Below are 24,185 nucleotides of genomic sequence, written 5' to 3'. Positions count from 1 at the left end.
AGAGAAGAGAGAGAGAGAGAGAGAGAGAGAGAGAGAGAGAGAGAGAGAGAGAGAGAGAGAGAGTTTATTTTTTTTTGTAATTAATGATGATAACAGCAAGGGAGCCCTGTGTCCGCTATTCCTGTAAGCGTTGCTAAGTGTAGCAACATTCTTGGCGCAGATGCAAAAACTATCACTTATTCGTATTATGAACCGGGCCCTTCTGGTGAAAAGGAAAATAAATAATATTTTTCACCTCTTGTTTCAAAATTAATAACTTTGGTTGTTGATGTGCCGGTTGTATAGAATCCAGGATAGTAAAATTATAACCCTGTTTGGCAGTCACATCTAGATTAAAGAAATTAAACAGATAAACCATATAGACACCATTTTCTTGAATTAATTCAACGAAATAAAACCAATATTATGGATATGATTGAAGTGATATTATATGATTTGAGAGTATAAGTGTAAGAAAATACAGTATACTACACAGACGAACAATTATGACATGCTGATACACAGAAACAGAAAATTCTCGTGACAGGAAGCCTTAGGAGTTAATGCCCACAGACCGCACTTTTGTAGATAGCGTAGTCTCTGCCACACCCAGCTGTGTATAAGTGATGTGTCCCTCAAACTCACACTCATAATCGCCATATACACTTTACTTACACTTAACTTACACTTTCCTCGCTTTAAATTTGCTTTTCTGGTCTTATACTGCAGGGGAACCCTTCTGTCTATAGGACCCTTCAGTCATTTTATCGTATATAGTACCATAGCCTCTGTACCATGGTCTTCCACTGTCTTGGGTTCGAGTTCTCTTGCTTGAGGGTACACTCGGGCACCCTATTTTATCTTATTTCTCTTCCTCTTATTTTGTTAAAGTTTTTATTGTTGCTCTTAAAATATTTTCTTTTTCTTTGTTTCCTTTCCTCACTGAGCTATTTTCCCTGTTGGAGCCCCTGGGCTTATAACATCCTACTTTTAAAATTAGGGTTGTAGTTTAGCAAGTAATAATGATAATAATACTAATAATAATAATAATAATAATAATAATAATCCAAGGCATTCGTTAATTCAAATTCACATTACTTAAAACATAATTAAAGAGAACAATAGATATAATAAAATAATTATGTCCCAAAAGTCATAGAATATCAAGTTTAATCAATTATCAAATATATGCCGATGTTATAGAGGCAATTATGTCTGCACTTTGACATGAATAGTGCAGCTGATATATACATCTCTCTCAGATTTTGTTTGTTTGTTTAACACTCGTGGGATGATATTACCGTGGCTTGCCAGTTTCACGTGAAAATGAGATACTCATGATTTTAATGGTTTAAATACCTTTTTTTTATATACAAGTGCTTAGAAATATGATTATATAACGAAATTGAATGAGATAAATGCTAATTATAATAATGATTTCAAGCCTTTGAAAAGTAGCAAGATATAGTTACTATGGCTTGCTAGTTTCACATGAAAATGATAGGCCTATATTCATTAGGCTAATGTTTTTGATATTTTTATGAGTGCTTAAAGAATGATTATTAAATGAAATAAAATTGAATAAAAGCTAATTATAATAATGTAAAGATTTTGAAGTATAGCAAAATAAAATTACTATGGCTTGCACATAAGATGTTCATTAGGCTAATATTTTGAATATTTGTATGAGTACTTAAAAAAGATGATTATTAAATTAAAGTGAATAAGATAAATACTAATAAATGCTAATTATAATAATTTAAACCTTTTGAAGTATAGCAAAGAGATCACTTTAGTTACCCGTGACTCCAATAGATGGCAGCACGCGGTAGTTTACTCTGGTCCACCGTTAAGGCTTAGTACCACATTACTCGCTTCCCCATTTTAACCCGATTTTTCTCCATTTATCGGACATTTCCGTCATTGCAAATGGTAAATTAAGTTATTAACATCTATTTAACAACGTGGAATTAACTACAGTGTCCGGAAATAACCGTTTAACAGTGAAAATAGCGTATCGTCTTCGACCTCTTAAGAAGCAACAAGTGAGAATATGGAGAATGAGACTCGTCATTTCTGGATTAAATTTAATATTAATAATTGAAATATATACCGGGTGGCTCTATAAACGCGTGTGTGATATTCCCCGTCTAATTCATGCTCGGGAGAGGGAATAATATAATAAGAAAGATAATAAATAGAGAAAATGTGAAGTGTTGATCTTGTGTTTGTGAGTGCGTGTGTCTTGCGAGGAGTTAAACCGACGTCTTCTTGTGTTTTTGTTTATTTTAATTATTTTAACCAGAATTTACTCGAGTTTATTCCATTTTTCATTTATTTATACCAAGATCTTTCATTTATGAAGGAAAAAATTGCTGTTTCATATATATTTTTATTAAATTTTAACGATTTTTGTTTGTTTATTTTAATTATTTTAACCCGAATTTACTCGAGTTTATTCCATTTTTGATTTATTTATACCAAGATCTTTCATTTATGAAGGAAAAAATTGCTGTTTCATATATATTTTTATTAGATTTTAATGATTTTTGTTTGTTTATTTTAATTATTTTAACCCGAATTTACTCGAGTTTATTCCATTTTTCATTTATTTATACCAAGATCTTTCATTTATGAAGGAAAAAATTGCTGTTTCATATATATTTTTATTAGATTTTAATGATTTTTGTTTGTTTATTTTAATTATTTTAACCCGAATTTACTCGAGTTTATTCCATTTTTGTTTTATTTATACCAAGATCTTTCATTTAAGAGGAAAAAAATTGCTGTTTCATATATATTTTTTATTAAATTTTAATGATTTTTGTTTGTTTCCGTCGGAAATTGGTCTAGTGTGGCTCGAGGTGGGCTTAAGCCTAGACCTATGTTTATTGTCATGTTGTGAATCTATTGTGTATTTCTCGTGGATGGCTTGAATGTGTTTATTCCAAATATTTATTTATTAGTGAGGTTATTATAATCATCTTATGCTTCTTAAAGTATTTTGTATATATTTAATTATTAATTCATTACAATTTAGATTTTTTAATTTATAACCTCATTCAATCTTTTCTAAATGTAAGTTCTTCTTAGGGTTGTAGCCTAAATTGCTTATAATTTTTTAGATTTTTATATGAATTTTGATGTCAAAGTAGGCCTACACTGAAAATCAAAATAGGCCTATGGTGAAATTCCAAAACGACTTATTACCTTTTTGTCATATATTTGGAGTATAAACTTTTTTTTTTTTTTTTCATTGGAGATAAATGTCTAATGGCCTGAAACATTCAATTATATTTAGATTTTATTCCTTTAAGGTAGCCAAGGCTAATGCTATCCCCGTTCCATCGCTAAAGTAGGTCTTTGCTGGAATTCCAAGACCTTTTTGTCATGTTGTCTAGACATTTTTTTTTCAGTAAATTTAAATGTCCATTTGCAGTATACATTCAATTAAATTTCGATTTTATTCTTTTGAGGTAGCCAATCCTAATGCTATTACCGTTCCGTTGCCAATAATTAGGCCTATATAACCTAACTAGGGTCATCACTTTTGGGCAGTCCTCTTAAAAGATGACACCTCAACTATATATTGCCAGAAGCCATACTTAAATTACGTTGATTATAGAAAAGTTAACATTATGAAAAAGATAAAATTAAAGTTGCATAGGCCTACGTATATTACATCACATGAAAAAGGAACCTATTTTCTTGTGAAACTGGGAATTTTTGTTGAAAACTATTAAGCCTGAATACAAATGCTAGCGAAATAACTGATAATGATACAGAGCAAAATATTAACTGGAAAGAAATTTTTTTCACACACCAAGGCCCGCCTGAACAGACCTTTAGTGTCTGATGGAGGGCGAGAAATAAACCCGTAAAAGTAAGAATATATTTTGTTTACACTTGTTCAGATGCTGACAGCTGACACATATATAGCCTGGCAAGACTATTAGGATTATAGTTAGATTTAGATTTCCTAGCTTGTGTTCGTAGCCAAGTGTATACTGTGTATAGAATATTAACTTGAACCTAAGTGACGTGAAATAGAAGGAATGAAATTAGTTTTGTGGCGAGCTTCGCGTAACGTTAAGTACGAGCTATGAATGGGACCCGTCGGAATCTTGAGTTTAAATGCAATTTGAATTTAGGCCTAGAGTTTATGATCAATCAAATAGAATATTTTATACTATGTTTTATTTAACAAAGGAAAGTAATCTATTCTTACTTGCAACGGTGCAAGTTGTTGTGAGCTATTTAACAGCACCTAGCTATGATTGGGGTGTATATATGATAGCGGCCACCTGTATGTTTGATTACGGCTAACTTAGAATACGGCAGTGTAAGGGGGGTTGCAGGGGCCTGTTTGTAAACCCCCCCCCCACCGTTAGGTAAGTAGGTAAGGATACAGCTTGTAGGTTAGGTTAGGGGGGAAAGTTTAGGTTAGTTTATGTCCATTTGTAATCCACACGGGAGGAACTGGCCGCTGATATACAAAGACTCCCTATGATTTGTGTTAACAACAGTATTCCCATAAATCAAGCTTGTACCAGTTGGGACTTTTATAGTTTATGACATGACTGTATTCTGTCATTAAAAACACCGTGAAATTGTGTTTTGTGTACGTTTTGAAGGATATCCTCCAGTTTTTCTATCAAACTAATTAAAATGGGGAATGTCGTTGGGAAAGGTGATTTTTCAGTGGGCTTGAGTGCCGGGAAAGAGATAACTACAGGGTTGTATTCTAACCTAACCAAACCTAGGGTGTTTTGTTTGCGTCCTGATTACAGGCTTACCCCCTTGGACCCACCCCTTTGTAATAATGCTGCATTTCTATTAAAATTATTGTTCAAATTGGTTTTAAACCCGATTAACACAGGATTAACATTTTCATCTTTGGAATGCAGTGAACTTATGGTGTTGTGTCCTCATAGTAATTGTAAGTTTATCACTTGGACCCGCCCCTTTGTAATAACGCTGCATTACCGTTAAAATTGTACAGTTCAAATTTGTTTTAAACCCGGTTAACGCACATGATTATTTTCATCCCTGGAATGCTGTGGAGTCGTAAACTAAAATAATACATGGTATTTTCTCATGTAGCAATACAGTAGCTGAGTTTTTTTCTGTCAAATTTAAATTATTCCTCCTTGTATAAAAAATTTAATTTGCTTTATTTAAGAATTTTATCGTTACCTAGCGTCTACATTATTTGGATGTTGTCGTTGAATATTAAAGTTTTCTTTCATTCATACTAGTGGGACCTCTATTTATTGACAGGTGTTACAAGTGACTTACTGTGCAGGTGTGCATGTGCAGTGTTGCACATGTTTTTAAAATTCATGTATTATGATCGTTATGAATGTGCAGAATATTGATTCAGTTTTTCAGAAAAAAAATACTACTGTAATGCTTTTTTTATAGATAATTTTTGTATAAACGTAATCAGATAATTAGTAATTGGTTAATAATTTAACGTTAGGGCTATATTTTTATAACTATTCCCTAGACTAGCACCCTGCATCCAAGGGTAGGTCAGGTTATGGTATGCACCCTATTCCACAGTGGGTTTCCTCATTGTTGTTCAGTTACAGGGGGGTTAAAATAGTAGGTTGGTTAAGCAAAGCTGATATTGTTGCATGTCAGAATTTCATCAATATGGTCAGTGGGTTTTGGAATTTAATTGGAGGTATTGACTTTATATTGGACAGTTTGTATTATTACCTCCGCCAATGAAGTTGTGAGGAGGTTTTGTTTTCGCCCCTGTTTGTTTGTGAACAACTTACTGGCCACAATTTTACTCATAGATTAGTGAAGCTTTCAGGGAGTGATTACGTTGAGACGTGGAAGTGATTCAATTTTGAAAGTTCTTGGACAAAGGTCAAGGTCCACTGAATTAACCATAACCTTAACCCAAAGTTAGCTCATGGTTGTCTCACAGACTTCATATACGTGTACAGTCTGAATTGATTCTGGGAAAGGCAAGCTGCTTTTGAGAAATGAGCTGTTTTGGCGGAGGTCTACGCACTCCGAGTGCTTTTCTAGTATACTGTGTATCTTTCATGCTTGTTTGATAGCAAAGCTTAAGGAAGCGATTATATTACAGTATACAAAATTCTCAACAGTATACTTAATGTAAGATTTACTTTTTTAACTGGAGAAAACTGGGGATAAGCTGAAGTCTAATGTAATTGTGCTGTATTTTATTGTAGAATTATTTCTATTTCTCATACTAAAAGTACTATACAGTGTACAGTAATGTAATTACTGAATGGATTCCATAGCTTGTGAATGACCCTCGGTGAGAATAACAGTGACGAAATTTAGACCAGGTAGTAGATGACAATGTTGTTTGCAGTATGATCTTCGGAATGCTTTTGCTCCAGTATCATTTCTGCTAAAAGCTGCACTTTTCGTCATGAATGCTATGCTTTGGATAAGATATTTTTTCAATAAGCTGTATTGGCAGCTGTAAAACTATTTTGGGGGCTGTAATAGGAGTTGTATTTCAAGTACAATTTAAGCTAAACTATTTTTAGTTGTCTACTGGATGGTGACAACGTAACTTAGGGATATAAAATTTTGAGGAGTTTATCACGTCTTGTATTGTTTCCATTTGTGTATATGGTATATATGTTATGTGTGAGGGTGGTCTTGGTCACATATACTTTTATATTCATTGTGTAGAAGCTTAGAGTAAGCTATTTACTCTTAGTGTGTCCGTCAGTTTTATATTGTCGTTGCAAGGCTTATGAGGTTGAAAGAATTTCAGTCAAACTTGGTAAAAGGGCAGAATATTTTTTATATATATATGTGGGAGAAAAAAAGATTGTCCAGGAAGCTACAAGTCTTAAGGTACCAACAGGGAAGTAGCCTAATAAGGAAAGGAAATGAAAAAACTATATACGAGAAGTAGAAATAAAAGAAGATATAAGATATATACGAGAAGTAGAAATAAGATAAAAGATATGAAATATGTACGAAGTAGAAAAAAAATATATCTTAAGATCGTTAATAACGTTAAAATAGATCTGTCATATATAAGCTATGTAAGCTTACATGCATTGATTTGGTTATGGTTAAGATGGTCGGTGATTGTCAGGCCTAAAGTTAATCAGATTTTGATATACTGTAAATGGTTTGAAGCTGAATTTGAAGTGATGTTCAGAAAAATTCATTATTTGATTGGACACTTCAGAGATTTCTTCCCTGTTTTTCATCTTTTGATTAATTTAACTTCTACACCATATTCATCATATCACTTCTAATGGAGACTAAAGTATCTTCATAGTTCTCCCCATTTCATCACTTGACTAACTTCATTTTCATCATAAGACACTCCTTCCACTCATCAAAGTTTGCTCTATGTAATCAATTATAGCTGTCATTAAACGTCCCAGTAGAGAATAAATATGATTATAAACTTCCATTGACTTACATCTGTTTGAAGGTTCTTTATTACAAATAGTTTGTTTTATGGTTGTGGAGGCCTGTATGGTAGTATCTCTGACTGGTGATCGCCAGACTGGGGTTTGAGTCCCGCTCAAACTCGTTAGTTCCTTGCTCGCTGTAATCTCACCATCCTTGTGAGCTAAGAATGGGGCTTTGGGGGAGCCTATATGTCAACCTTCTGAGTCATCAGCAGCCATTGTCTAGCTCAACCTGGTCTTAGCTTGGGTGGAGAGGGACTTGGGCGCTGCTCAAACTTGTTAGTTCCTTTGGTCTCTGTAATCTCACCATCCTTGTGAGCTAAGGATACAGGTTTGGGGAAGTCTGTAAGTCTACCTGCGGAGTCATCAGCAGCTATTGTCTGGCTCTCCCTGGTCTTGGCTTGGGTGGAGAGGGGCTTGGACGCTGATCATACGTATATATGGTCAGTCTTTAGGGCATTGTTGTGCTTGCTAGGGGAGTATCACTGTCCCTTGCCTCTGCCATTCATGACCAGCCTTTAAACCTTTGGTAGGAATTTGAATAGAGTAACAGTCTTGCAAGGATGAAAGTGAAATTCTTTATTAATCCCCCACTACGTCACAATCTCGACTTTTCGACTTTTCTGTCTGAAAAGTCATGTGTCACATTATTCTTTGTCTTTGTGTCTCGACACAATGAAAGATATGTCAGTTAATCTTGGTCATGGGTAGTCAGTCATGCATAGATTTGCCTGAGGAAAATCCGTTCATCTCTCTGTCAGTATGTCTGTTACATTTACCTTGTCATTGCAATCCTTCTACGTTGTCAAAGGAATGATGTCAATCAAACTTTCTCACTATCATGCATAGATGTGCATGAATGGAAACTATCCATTTGTCTGTCCGGCAGGCATGTCTGTCACACTTGCTTTGTTTTTGCAACACCATTATCGATATTGATATTGTTATTACTAGCTAAACTACAACCCTAGTTGGAAAAGCAAGATGCTATAAACCCAAGGGGTTCCAACAGGGAAAAATAGGGGAGGAAAGGAAGGTATTTTAGTCAACTTTTCTATAAATGGACGTGATTGAAGTTCATAGTTTTTATTCTGTTTGTATGTCTGTCCATTATCAGCTTTACCATCAAACTGATTTTGCCATAATAACTTTTTAACAGTTTGTACCAAACGAGATGGTCTCTGCGTATGTCACATTTACCCTGTCATGTATCTCAGTCTGACATGGTACAAAAATAGATTACCATATTTACATGGAAGATTATATATTTGGCCTGTCATTGCACCTGTAATTTATTTTGAAAGACCTTAGCCTAAAGGTAAATCATGGTTCCTAAGTCCATAGATTGTGTACATTACAGTACAGTACTTTATTTTGAGCTATTATGTTAATCTGAAGGAGATAAAGACATTGTATTGACATGTAAACTCGTTGAGATACTACCGCTAGAGTGTTATTGGATCCTTTGACTGGCCAGATAGTACTTCATTGGATCCCCTATCTGGTTACTGCTATTTTTTCCTTTGCCTACACATACATGGAATATTCTGGCCTATTCTTTTCACTCTCTCCTCTTTCCTCATACACTTGACAATACTGAGAATACCAAACAGTTCTTCTGTGCAAAATGGGTTAACTTCTGCAGTGTAATTGTTCAGTGGCTACTTTCCTCTTGGTAAAGGTAGAGTAGAAGAGACTGTATAGCAATGGTAAGCAGCTCTTCTAGGAGAAGGACACTCCATAATCAAACCATTGTTCTTTAGTTTTGGGTAGTGCCATAGCCTCTGTACCATGGTCTTCCACTGCCTTGGGTTCGAGTTCTCTGGCTTGAGGGTACACTTGGGCACACTATTCTATCATGTTTCTCCTATTCGTTTTTATAGTTTATATATGCTAGATCTAATTAATGATGTTAATGATCTTAAAATATTTTATTTTGATTGTTAATACTTCTCTTCTAGTTTATTTAATTCATTGTTTTTTCCTCACTGGGCTATTTTCCCTTGTTGGAGCCCTTCGGCTTCTAGCTTCCTGCTTTTCCAACTAGGTTATAGCTTATCTAATAATAATAATAGTAATAATAATATCAACCCTATTAAACAAAATCAGGATTTGTTAATCAGTTACCTTAACTATAGTCATGATCTTCATGGACGTAAAACTACCAATAAGACATTAGTGTTTCACAAAAATCATAGGAGTTATTTACCTTAGGAAGGTGATGGTTTGCAATCAGAACGTTCTTAATGTGTATTTAGTCTTAAATCATTGAGAAACAGGCATTGCCTTAGGTACTTGAAAGTGCTTGCTTACATTTACTCATGCAAAACATAATACTGTAATGTGTTGCATCAATATCTTGCAAAGCTTGTAAACAAATATTGTATACTGACACTAACCATAGTAGCTACAAGGTTTTGCTCTTTAAAGGTAAATTGGTCGTAGTTTTACAAATAACGAGACGTTCGTGTTTAAAACATGAATGATTAGAAATATGAATAATGAGATGATATATGGGCATGCCCAACCTCCACTGTGGTGCCCCTGCACAGCAGTGGCCTCCCCAGTAAACAGCTTGAACTTATGGCCCCGGGCGGGGATCGATCTGCCGCCATGCGAATGCTAGGCAAACACATTGTTACTATACTAGGGAGGAGTGTCAGTCTGTTTTTATATTTACTCTGTATTTAGCTAATGATTTGTTATTCCTTATTCCAGAGAGTACAATGCCAAAATGCTTAATTCCGTCGGGTGCTATTCAGTGACACTTCTGTGTAGTGATGGATTCTGCAGTTGCTCTGTCACTGCCAGTGATGTAAAGTTTCAGGCCTCTGGCTTTGATTGCTTCATAGTACAAGGAAATGGAATGCTATATGAACCTAGATAAAAGTAAATTAAAATCTTATAGTTGTATATGTTTGTTATATTAAAAATGGAAGTTGCTACTGTCGGTAAAGTAGATTAGGATTCAGAGAAGGAAAGAAAAAAGAAACTTATGGTGTATTGTGGCTCACAGCATAGGGAGATGAACTCCCTCACGAGAAAACTAACATTAAAGAACGGCTTAATCTGGTCATCTTAGAACAAGATGGATTACAGCCGCTACATCGTGCAAGTGTTTGTCGGGGCATTGTCGCCTCATTACGAAGCGCTGTCGATCGAAGTGAGCAAACAGACGACGGCGCAGGAAATAACAATGTGTATAGTGGATAGGCTGGGCCTTCCCAATCCTCAGCAGTATGAGTTGGGAGAGGTCATCGGTAATGCCAGCGGCCAGGAGTGCAAGGAGCGGCGACTGGGCCCGCTGGAGAACCCCGTGGCACTCCAGATGCTCTGGCCTCAAGCTTCAACCAATGAAGTTGTCGATGAAAATGAGCTGCATGAATACCGGTAAGTTTTGAAGTTTTATTCGCTTCTGAAATGTTTCATCAATCATGTCCAGTATTTTGGAAGCTGTTGTCAACCAATTATGTTTTACCTTCCTGCAGAACTCTGCTATATATGTTAAAATGGTTTATGGGTGTTGCTATGAAATTTAAATACTTTGTATGATCTTCAGTAATGTGCTACAGGGAACTACTTTGTTGTTTTCATCATAGATATGAGCATGATAAAATATTTTTTAATATTGAAAGGAAAATTTATTATAAATATATTCATGCGCTTTGTTCCTACGCATATGCAAACCTTTCATCTTTTAAAATAGGGAATGTCCTCAGTGGAGCTGAATGGCCATTGAATTCATTAATGGGGTAGTTAACTATAGGTGGTGAGTGTGGGCGAGTAACCCCGCCCTTCAGCCTATCAAAGGCTCTTCACATTAATCTTTGGCTACGATGAGTATGGACGTAATGTTGCAACCTATTGAAAGGTTTTAATAATTTAGACTTCTCTGGGGGTCAATCTTGGCAACGACCAAAGCGACACCTTAAGCTTTTCATTTCCTTTCTTACCTCTCGGAAAGTTCCTGTTGCTGTAGTTTCTATGTATACATCCTTGGGTTGTTTCCCGGGGTGTATGTGGTAGGAGCAGGGTCTTGGATCTGCGTTGGCGTGCTTCTCAGGGTTTGGTGGTGTGTGGAGCTCCCTCTGTGATTGTCTCAATCCAACGGAAGTTGGAAGCTCTTCTCTTGTTGCCATGCAGACTGCTGCCAGCGAGTTTGACCTAAGGAAGGTCAAAGTCTTAAAGGTAGGTCCTCCCTCTGATGTTTGAGCCACCTGGTTGCTAAGGCAATGTTGCTCTCAGTATCCCCAGTGCCAATTCCGGTTGTGGCATTGTTAATTCAGGTGTGGGTGCATTGCCAGTGAACCTGGTGTAGTGACCCCATTTTCTCTGTCCCCAGCTGTGATTCCCTCTTTGGTCTCTAAACACAAACGGACTATTGAGGCCTGCACCCCTGTAATTTTGCCCATAAAGTTATAACAGAAGGCTCTGGCATGGGTTAGTGCCTCTTCCAGGGTTGGGCTTAAGTTGGATCCACGGCCTAAGTTACCTGTGTGTGTTGCCCCATTACTTGGTGTCATCCCCGAGTCTATGGTTCTGAGGCCCGTAGCGCTCTCCTACTGTGTGTCTTGTGTTGCAAGACTAGTGAGTGTGCCTACTGCTTCCCCTGTAAAGGCATTCCTCGTTGTTGTGGTTTCTGTTTGAGTAGCCAGTGTTAGTTCTCACATTGGGGGAGCTTTGTTTTTGAAGGTTGCTCAAACCTTGATTTCTCTGCCCGTAGAGCCTGAGGTGAGAATTGGTAAGCTTGAGATATGGTATCATTCTCCCTTCGCTCCCTCTTCCAGTTCCTCATTTGATTCCTCCTCCTCTTATGATTCTGATGCTCCTAAAGAGAAATAGTCAAAGAAATTCAGGAAGGCCAGTCGTAGTAGTAAGGAAGAGGTTCCTTTCAACACCAATTTAGGGGCTGATGGATGACACCAAAATGGTTCAGCCCCCCCTAATGTTCATGGCCTCATGCCACTGCCCTTGGGACCATGGCCTGGATTTCAATGGCTATCCAGGTACCCAGGTGGAACTGTAGTGCATTGTCCCATGCTGGTGTGTGTACATCTGGTGCCTATGTATTGAAGGAGCCAGGACACACTCATTTCCCTTTCCTACTTCGACGGTGGATTGCTGCTCCCTTGTGTGATCATGGTACTTTGGTACCCCAAGTTGAGAAGATGGCATCTCTTGTGGCTGCCATTGTGTGCTTGGGTGCATCTGATAGCCGCAGGTTTATGGTGGAGGGACAGATAACCTCAACGGTATGTGGCCAGTGCCACCTCCCCACCCTAATTAACAGAGAGAAGAGCACATGGTACTACTGCTTTGATCAGTGTCAGAGATCTATTTTCTGCTGTTGACTACCACCCTGGGTTCATCTTAAGCCCCTGATTACATTAATGGGTCTTCCTTGGGTCAGAATACTCATAATTGTGGGATTGAGTGAGTCTCTGGAGAAGCCTTCCCCACCCTCTACCTCTGCTGTGTTTGATGGTACTCGGGATTTCTTTGCCCCTAAGGTACCGGACATTGACTTAGTACAGATGGTAGCCGACAATCAGGAGGGAGAGTTCCATTGTGGACGTTCTTGTGAGTACAATGAACTGGTTTAGGCAACCTTGGCACTACCTTCAGGGAGGACTTTGATCATTGATTGACACTTAAGTATTGTACCCCTTAAAGATTAGGGCCATCTCTGGAGCTGCCTTGATTGGATCCTGTTAGTTTATTCCTACTGGTAGTGTGTGCTCAATTCTCGTAAGAACCGAGTGTAGATAGCAGGTGTGTGAGCTGCTGTACCATTTGCCGAGCCGTCTACTCAGTGTGGGGTATGTTCATAGTACAGTATGTATCCTTTTACCTTGCAAATGAGGTGTGAGCATATTCTGTAGTATCCCCTCCCTAAGAGGAACGTTCTCGGTACTGCACTCTCTCCCCCATGAAGAGAGAAACGGTAGAGTCACAGCTACACGACTCATCAATTGGTTTTCCTGGACTTGATTGATGACATTATTTAATTTTTGATGGAAGAATCTTTCCTCCTCAAGGACCTTTGCCAGCTGGTTCTTGAATGGAAGGGAGCGATCGAGTGCCTGTCCTTGATAGGGAGTATCCTTACTGATAACCTCGTGAGTACGATGTGGCATCTTATTTCTGGTATGAGTGCTGAGGTTGAATTTGAGAAGCCACCTGTTTGAGCTCCTAACACTTGACTGAGTTGGAAATGTTAGCGGCTAGCAGGACCATGAGCTCCTGTAACTCATACCAAAAACCCTTTCCATGGGTTGTTTTTTTTAACAGTACTGCTCCTCCCACAAAACCACGTAGAGGAATGGTTGAAATCTTGAAAGAACTGATCGATTGTCCTATGCTTCTTTGGGATATTTTTAGCATTAGCATTAGGAAGAAACAGGTGAACTAGTTGCCTGGTGATTTGAAAGTAACGATTGCCTGAAGAACAAGTGTAAGATCTGATGGTGGGGTTCTTGATTGCTAGGTTGGGGGGAAACAACAATCTGAGAAAAAACAAGTCAGGCGGCTTATCTTGCAGGTAGCGAAAGCAGTTGGAACGTTCCCATGAACATGAAACGCAAAGAGGAAAGGACAAGTAAACCTAGGGGAGCGTGAAGGGAATATTTCTTAGTCTGTACGAGTGATGAGAATGGGGCCGATCCGATCATGTTGAACAAGTGCGGTGAATGCCTGAACTGCGTACTGAAACATATTCTTGGGGAAGGAATTGATAATGTATTATGATCATTCTCCCATGTAGATATATTCCTGTTACATACAGTCCCTCCCGGATGTAGGCTATGTAGGAAAAGATTGATTAGTTGTTTACTGTATTAGTCACTTTGCCAAGTGAGAGAAGACCGATCACATAGTGACTGAGCTCTTGGACACCAGTAGCAATCTGGAATGGGGCTTGTGAACTTTTTTTTTATTTTCTTATTTTTTTTTTGAGAACATGTGCATGTGGATGTTCATCTGTATGGATTATCATACTCTTGGATACTTGTGTTTGTGAACGATTGTACTTACGGAACTCATGCATATGGATGATGGTGTAGCCTACTTGAGCAATCATGTTTGTATAGCTTGTGCGTGTGGAAATCTTTTCATATGGAATCTTGTGCCTGTGAACCTGACTTATTTGTTCTCTCATTCTAAGCACTGGAGGGGGGTCTTTTTATCTTTTGTTCCAGATTTCAAGCAAAAACTCAATCTGTCAATGATTCCAGGTTTTCATTTTTCACAGATTCATTGATTAGGGAAGTAACTGACAATCTGGAAGAGTTACTTTTATGTCTTGCTAGGGGTCTTAAGGTGCTACCTTAAAAGAACCCATGCTACCAAACCCATTTTACAGAACTTTTTGGCTGCTGGATACAATCAACTGATAGCCTTAGAATCCCGGCACATCAGAACATGTTAAAGTGAGCATGCACGAGATAGAGGAGTTGTTGCTACTCATACCTTCAAGAAAAATCTCGGCTCCAGTTTTAGACGCTGGAGTATGGAGGTGTCAGATCACCTTAACTGCTCTTTGTTTGCGGGATTGGGCACACAGGTCTTTTGACACGTTTCCAATCGGATGTGTGATTGTTGTGTAGTAACTGGTGTAGTGACCCTAGCTCCTTTACAGGGCCAAAAGTATCACATCTAAGATATGTAACTTTACCTCTAGGTCAAGAGTGAGTGTGTTTGGCCCTTTCCTCAGTTCTTCCCCTCCCTTAGGATATTGCTGTTGGAATACTCTGTAACTGGATGGACGTATATACAAGTAAGCCTCGCTTTTAAGCAGCTTTTCTATTGCCGTAAAATAGAGATGGATATGTACAGGCAAACACATCAAATTGTTTATGCTTAATTTGACAGATTTAGTATTCTAAGAAAGATAGATTTTCCTTTGCAACAACCATGGTTGCTTGGCCGTGAACTTGACGTTACTTCCGACTCTGGTGTGCTAAGTGTCTACGATGCTATCTGCACTTTATCAGGTCCGAGATTAGCAATCCTGGGATTATTGATTGATTTTTAGTTCTCTGGCATCCGGACATCTACTGGGATTATAGCCAGTCAGTTTGGTATAAGGAACTTCCTCCCACTTAAAGATAAGTCTCCTATTAAAGGATGAAGGTGTGTTTGTTCCGTAACCGAAATACAAACCACGCTATTTACATTGGGTTTACTTTTGGCGTAGCTGAAATTGACGAGCCAATAGATTTTTAACGAGGGTTAACTACCCCCGCGCTAGTTAGCAAGGGGGTAGGGGAAGGGATAGCTTGCTACCCCTCCCCCCCACACACCAGTGAGTTGTCTCGCTTCATTTTTGGCTCGGACGATGAGCAGACGTGTCTGTCTATTGTCCTCGCTATTGACAGCCTTAATCTTTCTTTTGCTTTTCCTCAGCTTGTGTGCTTGGAAGTTGGCCTTGCCCTTTTTATTTCATCATGTGCAAGTGCCCTGCGGTACCTTCATGTTGGCGGTCGAAACTGATCCCCACACCCTTTGCCCGCAGTGTCGAGGCCAACGGTGTGACAAGGAAGTAACGTGCAGGGAGTGGTCTACCTCCCAGTGGGAGAGGTTTGCCCGCCGGTGTAAGAAGAAGTCCAAGAGAGACCTTTCTCCTTCAAGGGTTGCCTTGAAGGAGGAAGGCTCCAGGGACTCTTCTTCCGCCGCCCAAACCTCCTCCGAAGCTCCCACTCGACCGGCCTCTCGTGAGAGGCCGCCGAGTGGTAGCGTAGACCCTTGTTCTGTTTCCCGATCTCGGGGTGTGGGAGAGGGCGTCGCCTCCCATAGCGGGACGGCTCCCCCTCCTCCCCCGAGGGAGGATTTTGATTCTAACGTTGATGACCATAACTCTGTCTCTAACGATGATCTCTTTCAGCTTTGGGCTTCCTTGGGGCTTAAGGGCTTGCCCTCCAAGGAAGCCCTGTTTGACATTATCCAGTTGGGGGCTGCTGTCAAGCAGTCGCCGGTGATAGCAGAGGTAGACCCTCTGTCTATTGTCGATGTTGTGGTGGTAGAGGCTTCCGACGGATCTGGTCAAACCTCTGCTGTTCCTGATGTTGCGGACGTTGCTGAAGGCTCTCCTCCCCCTTCCGAACATCCCTCGAAGGGGGAGGTGGGTCCCACGGTCTCTCCTGCGGGTACGTCTCCCCTCGGGGGAGCGCACTGACTGAGACTTCTCTTCCGAGGACCGACGATCCTGATGACCTCCCTCGTGGCCGCCTTCGCCGTAATTCTTGTCGTCCTCTTCGTCGCAGGGGCCTCCCGTCTCCCTATAAGGGAGTCAAGAGGCGCCTCTTCGAGTCTTCGCCTCCTCCGTCCTCTGATGAGGATCCTCCTCGTCGGGAGCAGACTGTAGCAGCCACGTCCTTGGACCTCTCCGGTGATCGTTCGCGATCTCCTACGCCTACCAGACCTTCCCCCTCCAGCGCAGATGTGCAGCAGGCTTCTGACCTCCTCGTCAGCCGACGGGCATCGGTCCCTTCAGGGCAAAGGGATGTCTCCCACGGTGTGGGGGCTTCCCTTGCGCGTCAGGGTTCCCCTGCGCACCCTCCTGCGCGTTCATGCGTAATAGCGCGTAAGCGCGCTCCAGCTTTGCAGTCTCCTGAATCACCTCACCAGCGCTCTCCTGATCGTCAGCGTCCTCTTGCACGCCAGCGCTCTCCTGTCGACAGTCAACAAACTCCTGTTCCTGTTGCGCGCCCAGCACGCCAGCGGTCTCCTGCGCGCACTTTTAGAGTTCCTGCGCGCCAGCGCGCACACGCGCCTTCTCATCCTGAGCCCGTTTGCGAGCGTTCGTCTTTGCGCGTCACGCTTTCTGATCCCGTGCAGCAGTCTACGCGTCGACACCCTACGCGCCAGCGATCTCCTGCGCGTCAGCGATCTCCTGCGCGTCAGCGATCTCCTGCGTGTCAGCGATCTCCAGCGCGTCAGCGATCTCCAGCGCGTCAGCGTTCTCCAGAGCTTCGGCGATCTCCTGAGCGCCCGCGCGATCTTTCGCCTGCGCGCAAGCGCTCTCCTTCACGACAGTGCCACCTGGACCTTGATCGACATAGGTCTCCTACGGCCATATTGCCCACACGCGGTCGTTTGCCTGCGCGTTTTACGCGCCATCACGTGCCAGCGTTCGCCGACGCGCTATCGCTCGCCCACGCGCCACAGATCTCCAGAACACCATCAATCTCCTACGCCTTGCCTTTCTCCTGAGTTACAGCGATCGCCTGTGCGCCCACGCGCCAACGGGTTTCCTCGCCAACGCGCCCACTCGCCCGCGTGCGTTTATCTCCGTGTGACTACGTGCCCGCGCTCCAGCAACCCCCCGCGCGATTCTTTGGATCCTCCTCCGCGCGACCCCCGTTCTCGCCGGGTTCCGCAGCTCGTGGCGGCAGCTGGAGGTATGCGTGCTTCCAGATCGCAGTCAGGATCGCCTCCGCGCAAGCGCAGGTCTCTCTCAGGACCAGGAAGAATCGTCGGAGAGGTCAAGGCAACATTCTTCCCTTTCTTCTTTGCAGGTAGGCCCAGTTGCGTCCACTCCGAAGGGTCAGGAGATCCCCTTCCCTCCAGCGGGAATTACGGACACTGCGTCCGTGTCTCGTCAGTCTTGGTTTGGTCCTTTGATGAGAGCGGTAGTGCAGGCTATGAAGCCAGCACTCGCCAATCTCGGACTCAAGCCAAGGACAGACTCGCCCCTGCTGAAGAGAAGGAGAGGAGTGGACTTCGTGGTGACTTCTCCCAGGCAGAAGTTGGTTCCTAAGAGGTCCGTCAGGAAGGCTTCATCCCCTTCGCAGTCGTTTTCTCCTTCTCCTGTGGATGAAGCTTTTCCGTCTTCAGGAGAGTCCAGCGAGGCACCAAGGGGGGAGTCCCCTCCTCGTGGAGGAGAACCGACTCGCGTGGAAGGCAGCTTTCAGACCTCTTTGCTGGAGTCTTGTATCCCACCCAGGAGGGAACCCAAGGACTCCAAGACAGTTCCGAAGTCTTCTTCGCGAATTCGTCAGGAACCAGCCAGACCCCGGGAGAACGTCCACTTGTCTCCCCAGGAAGAGCCTCTGGGGACAGGAGACTTAGCTGCCAGTCCGCAGGGAGGAGAGCAGCACGTGTCTGAGCATGCCTTCTGGCAGGTCTTGAGCCTGATGAGGCAGCTCAACAGGTTCAAGGACCCGGAGATCGCCCTTCGCGAGGGCAAGGACACGGTCCTGGACCAGGTCTATGGAACTCAGAAGCCCCTATAGGCCTGCGTGGCTCTGCCCTTGTCCCAGGGGGTGAAGAGTGCCAGAGACAGGGTCGACGCTCAGCTCTCAGACCTCGCCTCCTCTAGTCGTTCCTCTGCCGGGAACAAACTCCTCCCACCTCCTCGTTTACAGCAGAGGAGGTATTTTGAGATCATGGGGGAGTCCAGCCTCGCTTTTCCCCTCCACCGTTCGGTGGAAAAGCTTACTAGGGGAGTCCCGCTTGAGAAGCTCTCTGCCCGGCAGGTGACATTCTCGGCGTCAGAGATCCTGAGCCAGGAGAAGGTCGCGAAGTGCGCCATGCAGGCCACTTCGTGGCTGGATGTCTGGCTGGGTTCTCTGGGCATCCTATTGCGCTCTGAGGATTTGTCTAAGGAGAGCAATAGGAAGGCCCTGGAGACCTTCCTCCTCTCGGGCACTCGCTCTATCGAGTTTTTGGCCCACCAGGTTACTAACCTGTGGGCAACTCGGTCTTGAAGCGTCGTGATGCGGTGACCGAGAAGATCCACCCGAAGATCCCCGCCGTGGATGTCTGCAGGCTCAGACACTCCTCCATCCTTGGGGGAAGTTTGTTTGAGCCCAAGGACATGGAACGCACAGCTGAGAGGTGGAGGAAGTCTAGCCAAGATTCGCTCCTCCAAAGGGCCCTCGCATTTCGGCCCTACAAGCCTCCAGCTCCGCAGCAACATCAGCAGCAGCCTCACAGGACACCGAAGCAGGCGCCGGCAGCTAAGAAAGTGGTGTCTAAGCCCCAGCCCTTTCCTGTCAAGGACAAGAGGGGCGGTAAGTCCTCCAGGGGAGGCAAGACTCCTAGAGGGAGCGGCCGTGGCCGTAAACGCTAGGAGTGGCAGTCCCCCCGCGTGTCCACCTGTGGGGGGATGCCTACAAAGTTGCGTGCACAGGTGGCTGCAACATGGGGCCGATTCTTGGACGGTCTCCGTGATCGGCCAAGGTTATCGCATCCTATTCACAACATCTCAACCTCCCCTGACAGCGAATCCAGTGTCGTTGAGCTCCTATGCCATGGGATCAGCAAAGGGGCTAGCCCTTCGGGAAGAAGTCGAGACCATGCTCAAGAAGGATGCTCTTCAGGAGGTCGTCGACGGCTCCCCAGGCTTCTTCAGTCGACTCTTTCTTGTAAAGAAGGCGTCTGGAGGCTGGAGACCTGTCATCGACCTCTCAGCTCTGAACAAGTTTGTCAAGCAAACTCCGTTCAGCATGGAGACAGCGGACACGGTCAGACTTGCAGTGAGGCCACAAGACTTCATGTGTGCACTGGATCTGAAGGACGCGTACTTCCAGATCCCAATCCATCCGTCTTCCAGGAAGTACTTGAGGTTCAGCCTAGACAGCAAGACCTACCAGTTCAAGGTGCTGTGCTTCGGTCTCTCCACAGCACCTCAGGTGTTCACCAGTGTTTACCCTGATTTCGTCATGGGCGCATAGGAACGGCATCCGTCTCCTCCGATATCTGGACGACTGGCTGATCCTGGCAGACTCGGAGTCGACCCTTCTTCGACACCGAGACAGGCTTCTGGGACTTTGCCAAGATCTGGGGATCTTGGTAAATCTCTAGACGTCCTCTCTGCAGCCGTTCCAGCGACTGGTTTATCTAGGCATGTTACTAGACACCAATCTCCACAAAGCCTTTCCATCAGACGACAGGATGGCAAGGCTGAGGAGGGTGGCAGAACCCTTCCTCAGGCGGGAAGAGCTTCCAGCCCAATCGTGGTTGCGTCTTTTAGGTCACCTAGCCTCCCTGGGCCGTCTGGTCCCGAACGGCCGTCTCAGGATGAGATCCCTGCAATGGCGGCTCAAGTCCCGGTGGAGTCAAGGTTCCGATTCCCCGGACTTTCTGGTCCCGATAGGACCCTCGGAACAGGCGGACCTGCGGTGGTGGCTGATCGACGAGAACCTTCGAAAGGGAGTGGATCTTCTCGTCCTTCCCCCGGAATTGACGCTGTTTTCGGACGCGTCAAAAGAAGGGTGGGGTCCCACATTCTGAACCAGAGGACCTCAGGCCTTTGGTCAGAATCAAAAAAGTAACTGCACATCAACCTGCTAGAGATGAAGGCCGTATTCCTGGCTCTTCAACAGTTCCAACGAACCCTGGCGGGCCACTCCGTGGTGGTGATGAACGACAACACCACGGTAGTGGCTTATTTCAACAAGCAGGGAGGTACTTTTTCACAATAGCTATCCCATCTTGCAGTAGAGATTCTGAGGTGGACCAAAGTTCACTCGATAACACTATCAGCTCGCTTCATTCCTGGCAAGAGGAATGTGCTCGCTGACAGTCTGAGCAGGGCTTCGCAGATAGTGAGTACCGAGTGGTCTTTGGATCATCAGATAGCCAACAAAGTCCTGACTTTGTGGGGTTCCCCGATGGTGGATCTGTTCGCGACAGCCTTGAATTCCAAGCTGCCCCTGTACTGCTCCCCAGTTCCGGACCCCAAGGCTCTCTGGCAAGATGCTTTCCAACAACGGTAGGACAACATCGTGTACGCCTTCCCACCGTTCTGTCTGATGAGAAGGGTGCTCAACAGGACCAGGCTATTGGTCAACTTGTCTATGACCCTGATAGCTCCACTATGGCATCACGCGGAATGGTTCCCGGACCTTCTGCAGCTCCTGACGGAGCTTCCCCCACGACTCGAGCTACTCAGACAACCACATTGCAACATCTTCCACAAAGCCGTAGCCTCGCTTCGGCTTCACGCCTGGAGACTATCCAGCGTCTCCTCACGGAGAGAGGCTTTTCGCAACAGGTTGCGGAAAGAAGGTCTCGTCACCTGCGAAGGTCCTCTGCGGGAGTCTACCAGGCGAAGTGGAGTCTCTTCTGTGGTTGGTGTCGTGGGAGGGGTATCTCTCCACTCGATGCCACTATTCCAGCAATTGCGGAGTTTCTCGTTTATTTGCGGGAGGAAATGCGCCTTTTGGTCTCGGGGGTGAAAGGCTATCGCTCAGCCTTAAGCCTGGCTTTTAGGCTGAAAGGAGTGGACATTTCTTCCTCGCTAGAACTCTCTACTCATACGTAGCTTGGGGCTTACCTGCCCTCAGTTGGAAGTGAGACCTCCTCCATGGAACGTGGTTCGGGTTCTCAGGGCTCTTAAGAGACCTCCCTTCGAACCATTACGCCAGGCCTCTGATTGCCACCTGACTTGGAAGACGGCTTTCCTACTCGCGTTGGCCTCTGCCAAACGAGTTAGTGAACTTCATGGTCTCTCGTACGACATCGCCCATTCAAGGGGATGGGGGGAGGTAACATTCAGGTTTGTCCCTGAGTTTGTTGCCAAGACTCAGAACCCTGGACTGCCGGACCCACGGTTCGACTCCTTCAGGATCACGAGTCTCTGTTCTGTAACAAGTGACCCAGACCATCTGCTATTATGCCCAGTGAGGAGTCTGAGGTGTTACTTGAGGATGACAGCTGCAGTTCGTCCCCGCGTGCAAGCGTTGCTTGTCAGCACAGGCAGGACGAAGAGGAGGGTCACCAAGAACACCATCTCGGCTTGGATTCGAAGGGTCATCCACCACGCCTTGAATCCTGACCTTCCTCCGTCACGTCGCCCTAGGGCACACGACGTCAGGGGCATCGCTACATCCCTGGCCATCAAGAGAAACTTCTCTGTGACGCAGGTGCTACAAGCTGGGGCCTGGAAGCGTCAAACGACCTTCACAGCCCACTACCTGCAGGACGTGACCCACAGGAGCCTCAATACGTTTTCTATCGGCCCTGTGGTGGCTGCACAACAGCTGGTCTAACCTCAGGCTCCTTAATGGACAAGTTGTAGAAGGTTGAGGGCGTTGTTACCCGGTTTTAGTCTGCGTGAATGAAAGAGTATGTCTGGCCCTTACTTCTTTCTTCATCCTCCCCTCTCTTGGGGAAAGCAGCATCCTGGTCTCCACATAGCTGACCTCAATCTCTGCAGGTAAACCATGCTCCCTTGTGTTCCTAGTATTAAATTAATACTGTCACGTCCCCCATACCCTGACGAGGTGGTATTGGGAACGTCCTAGCCTAGATTCCTATCTAAAGGACTCCAGGTCAACTTCCTGAGACGAGTCACTCTCTATTCCTCCACACACAACTTACGTAGGCCACACGTTCCTTGCGGAGCAAGGAACTTGTGAGGCGCAGGGACTCCTTTTCTCGAGTGCTACTCACTCGGAGTCTGAGTCCCCGGGTAAAGCCAAAGCCAGTAAGGCTGGGGACTTTCCACCCTTTCTAAGGGGTAAGTCACCCAATGTAAATACTGTAGCGTGGTTTGTATTTCGGTTACGGAACAAATGACAAATTCGGAGATAATTTGTATTTTTCCTAACCATACAGACCTTAGCTATTTACACATATTTGACCGCCAGCCCTGTCCCCCAAGACAAGTCCTACCTCTAAGTGAAGTGAGACAACTCACCGGTGTGTGGGGGGGAGGGGTAGCAAGCTATCCCTTCCCCTACCCCCTTGCTAACTAGCGCGGGGGTAGTTAACCCTCGTTAAAAATCTATTGGCTCGTCAATTTCAGCTACGCCGAAAGTAAACCCAATGTAAATAGCTAAGGTTTGTATGATTAGGAAAAATACAAATTATCTCCGAATTTGTCATATTTATGTAGAAACAAATCAGAAATTTTAAAAGTTATTTGTATTTTTCCTATCTATATAAACCCGAGTCCTTTTAACTGACCTTCTCACCTTCACCTCCCCTGAAAGTCCCAAGCAGCATCTAAGCTGCTTCTCTGCCATTTACTGCCAACACCTTGTTGTAATTTTAACTGCTAAATTTCAGCTATTGCTTGAATCGACCTGTTTTTAAAGAACTCAAGTTTACAAATTTCAACTGCCAAGTTTCAGCTGTGCTTGAATCGACCTATTTTGAAAGGACTCTTAAGTTTGTATAGTTAGAAAAAGTACAAATTACTTTATTAATTTGTGATTTTAGGACCCTTTTTCTGTTCCGACCTATTTTTTGCAAACATAAGATGCTCATGTCAGTTTGTCTTCCAAGAGTCCCTTTAGGAAGGTTGACTTTGTTTCTTCTCTAGTGATATCTTTGGAGGTATGACAGGAAGGATATGCTAGTCTATAATCATGCCATTCATGTTCTTTAAAATTGGTTAGTTATGGTCACAGGTGTGAGAACTTTGTTTTCTACTGTTTGTAGCTTGTGCATGGTGTTTTGTTTCCTTTCCATTACACAGTTTTGGGCTTACAGTATTGTAAACATTCTCTACCTGAATGCTACATACTTCTAGGTTTTGTAACCAATACATTTTCCCTGGTATTGTTTCACTGTTGTGACAGGTCTCTCTATCCTTAGATGTGTTTAGACATTCATTTGCTCTAAATATTCCACAGGTGTTTTTTCCCTCACAGATGTTCCTGGACTTTAAGGGATCATGGCCATTTGATGTTTTTGTAGTTGGCACCATATGTGTAGACATCTCTCTCTTAGTTGCTTCTGTACACCACTTGTGCCCATGCGATGGTTGGAACTGTGCAAGTAACTGATCAACTTTCTGCTTTGTTTACAACACAGATTTAGCTGCTC

At 43.6% G+C, this 24,185-nt stretch overlaps 1 protein-coding gene across 4 annotated transcripts in view; it reads left to right on the top strand.

Moving 5' to 3' along the window:
- Positions 1 to 1,780: 1,780 nt before the first annotated feature.
- Positions 1,781 to 24,185, top strand: part of LOC137629529 (unconventional myosin-IXb-like) — a 123,879-nt gene continuing 101,474 nt past the window's right edge. For 3 of the 4 annotated variants that reach the window (XM_068360951.1, XM_068360944.1, XM_068360925.1), the window contains exons 1-2: positions 1,781 to 1,911; positions 10,128 to 10,799. In XM_068360951.1, the coding sequence (XP_068217052.1) occupies positions 10,498 to 10,799 (302 nt within the window). In that variant the 5' untranslated portion in view covers positions 1,781 to 1,911; positions 10,128 to 10,497. Of the gene's footprint in view, positions 2,025 to 10,127; positions 10,800 to 24,185 lie in introns of all 4 variants that reach the window. The other variant, XM_068360935.1, reaches the window with a different exon arrangement.

This window comes from Palaemon carinicauda, chromosome 2 (genome assembly GCF_036898095.1).
Source record: "Palaemon carinicauda isolate YSFRI2023 chromosome 2, ASM3689809v2, whole genome shotgun sequence".
Taxonomy (NCBI): Eukaryota; Metazoa; Arthropoda; class Malacostraca; order Decapoda; family Palaemonidae; genus Palaemon; species Palaemon carinicauda.
The sequence above is the reverse complement of the archived record's forward strand: the minus strand, read 5'-3'. Positions and strand labels throughout refer to the sequence as shown.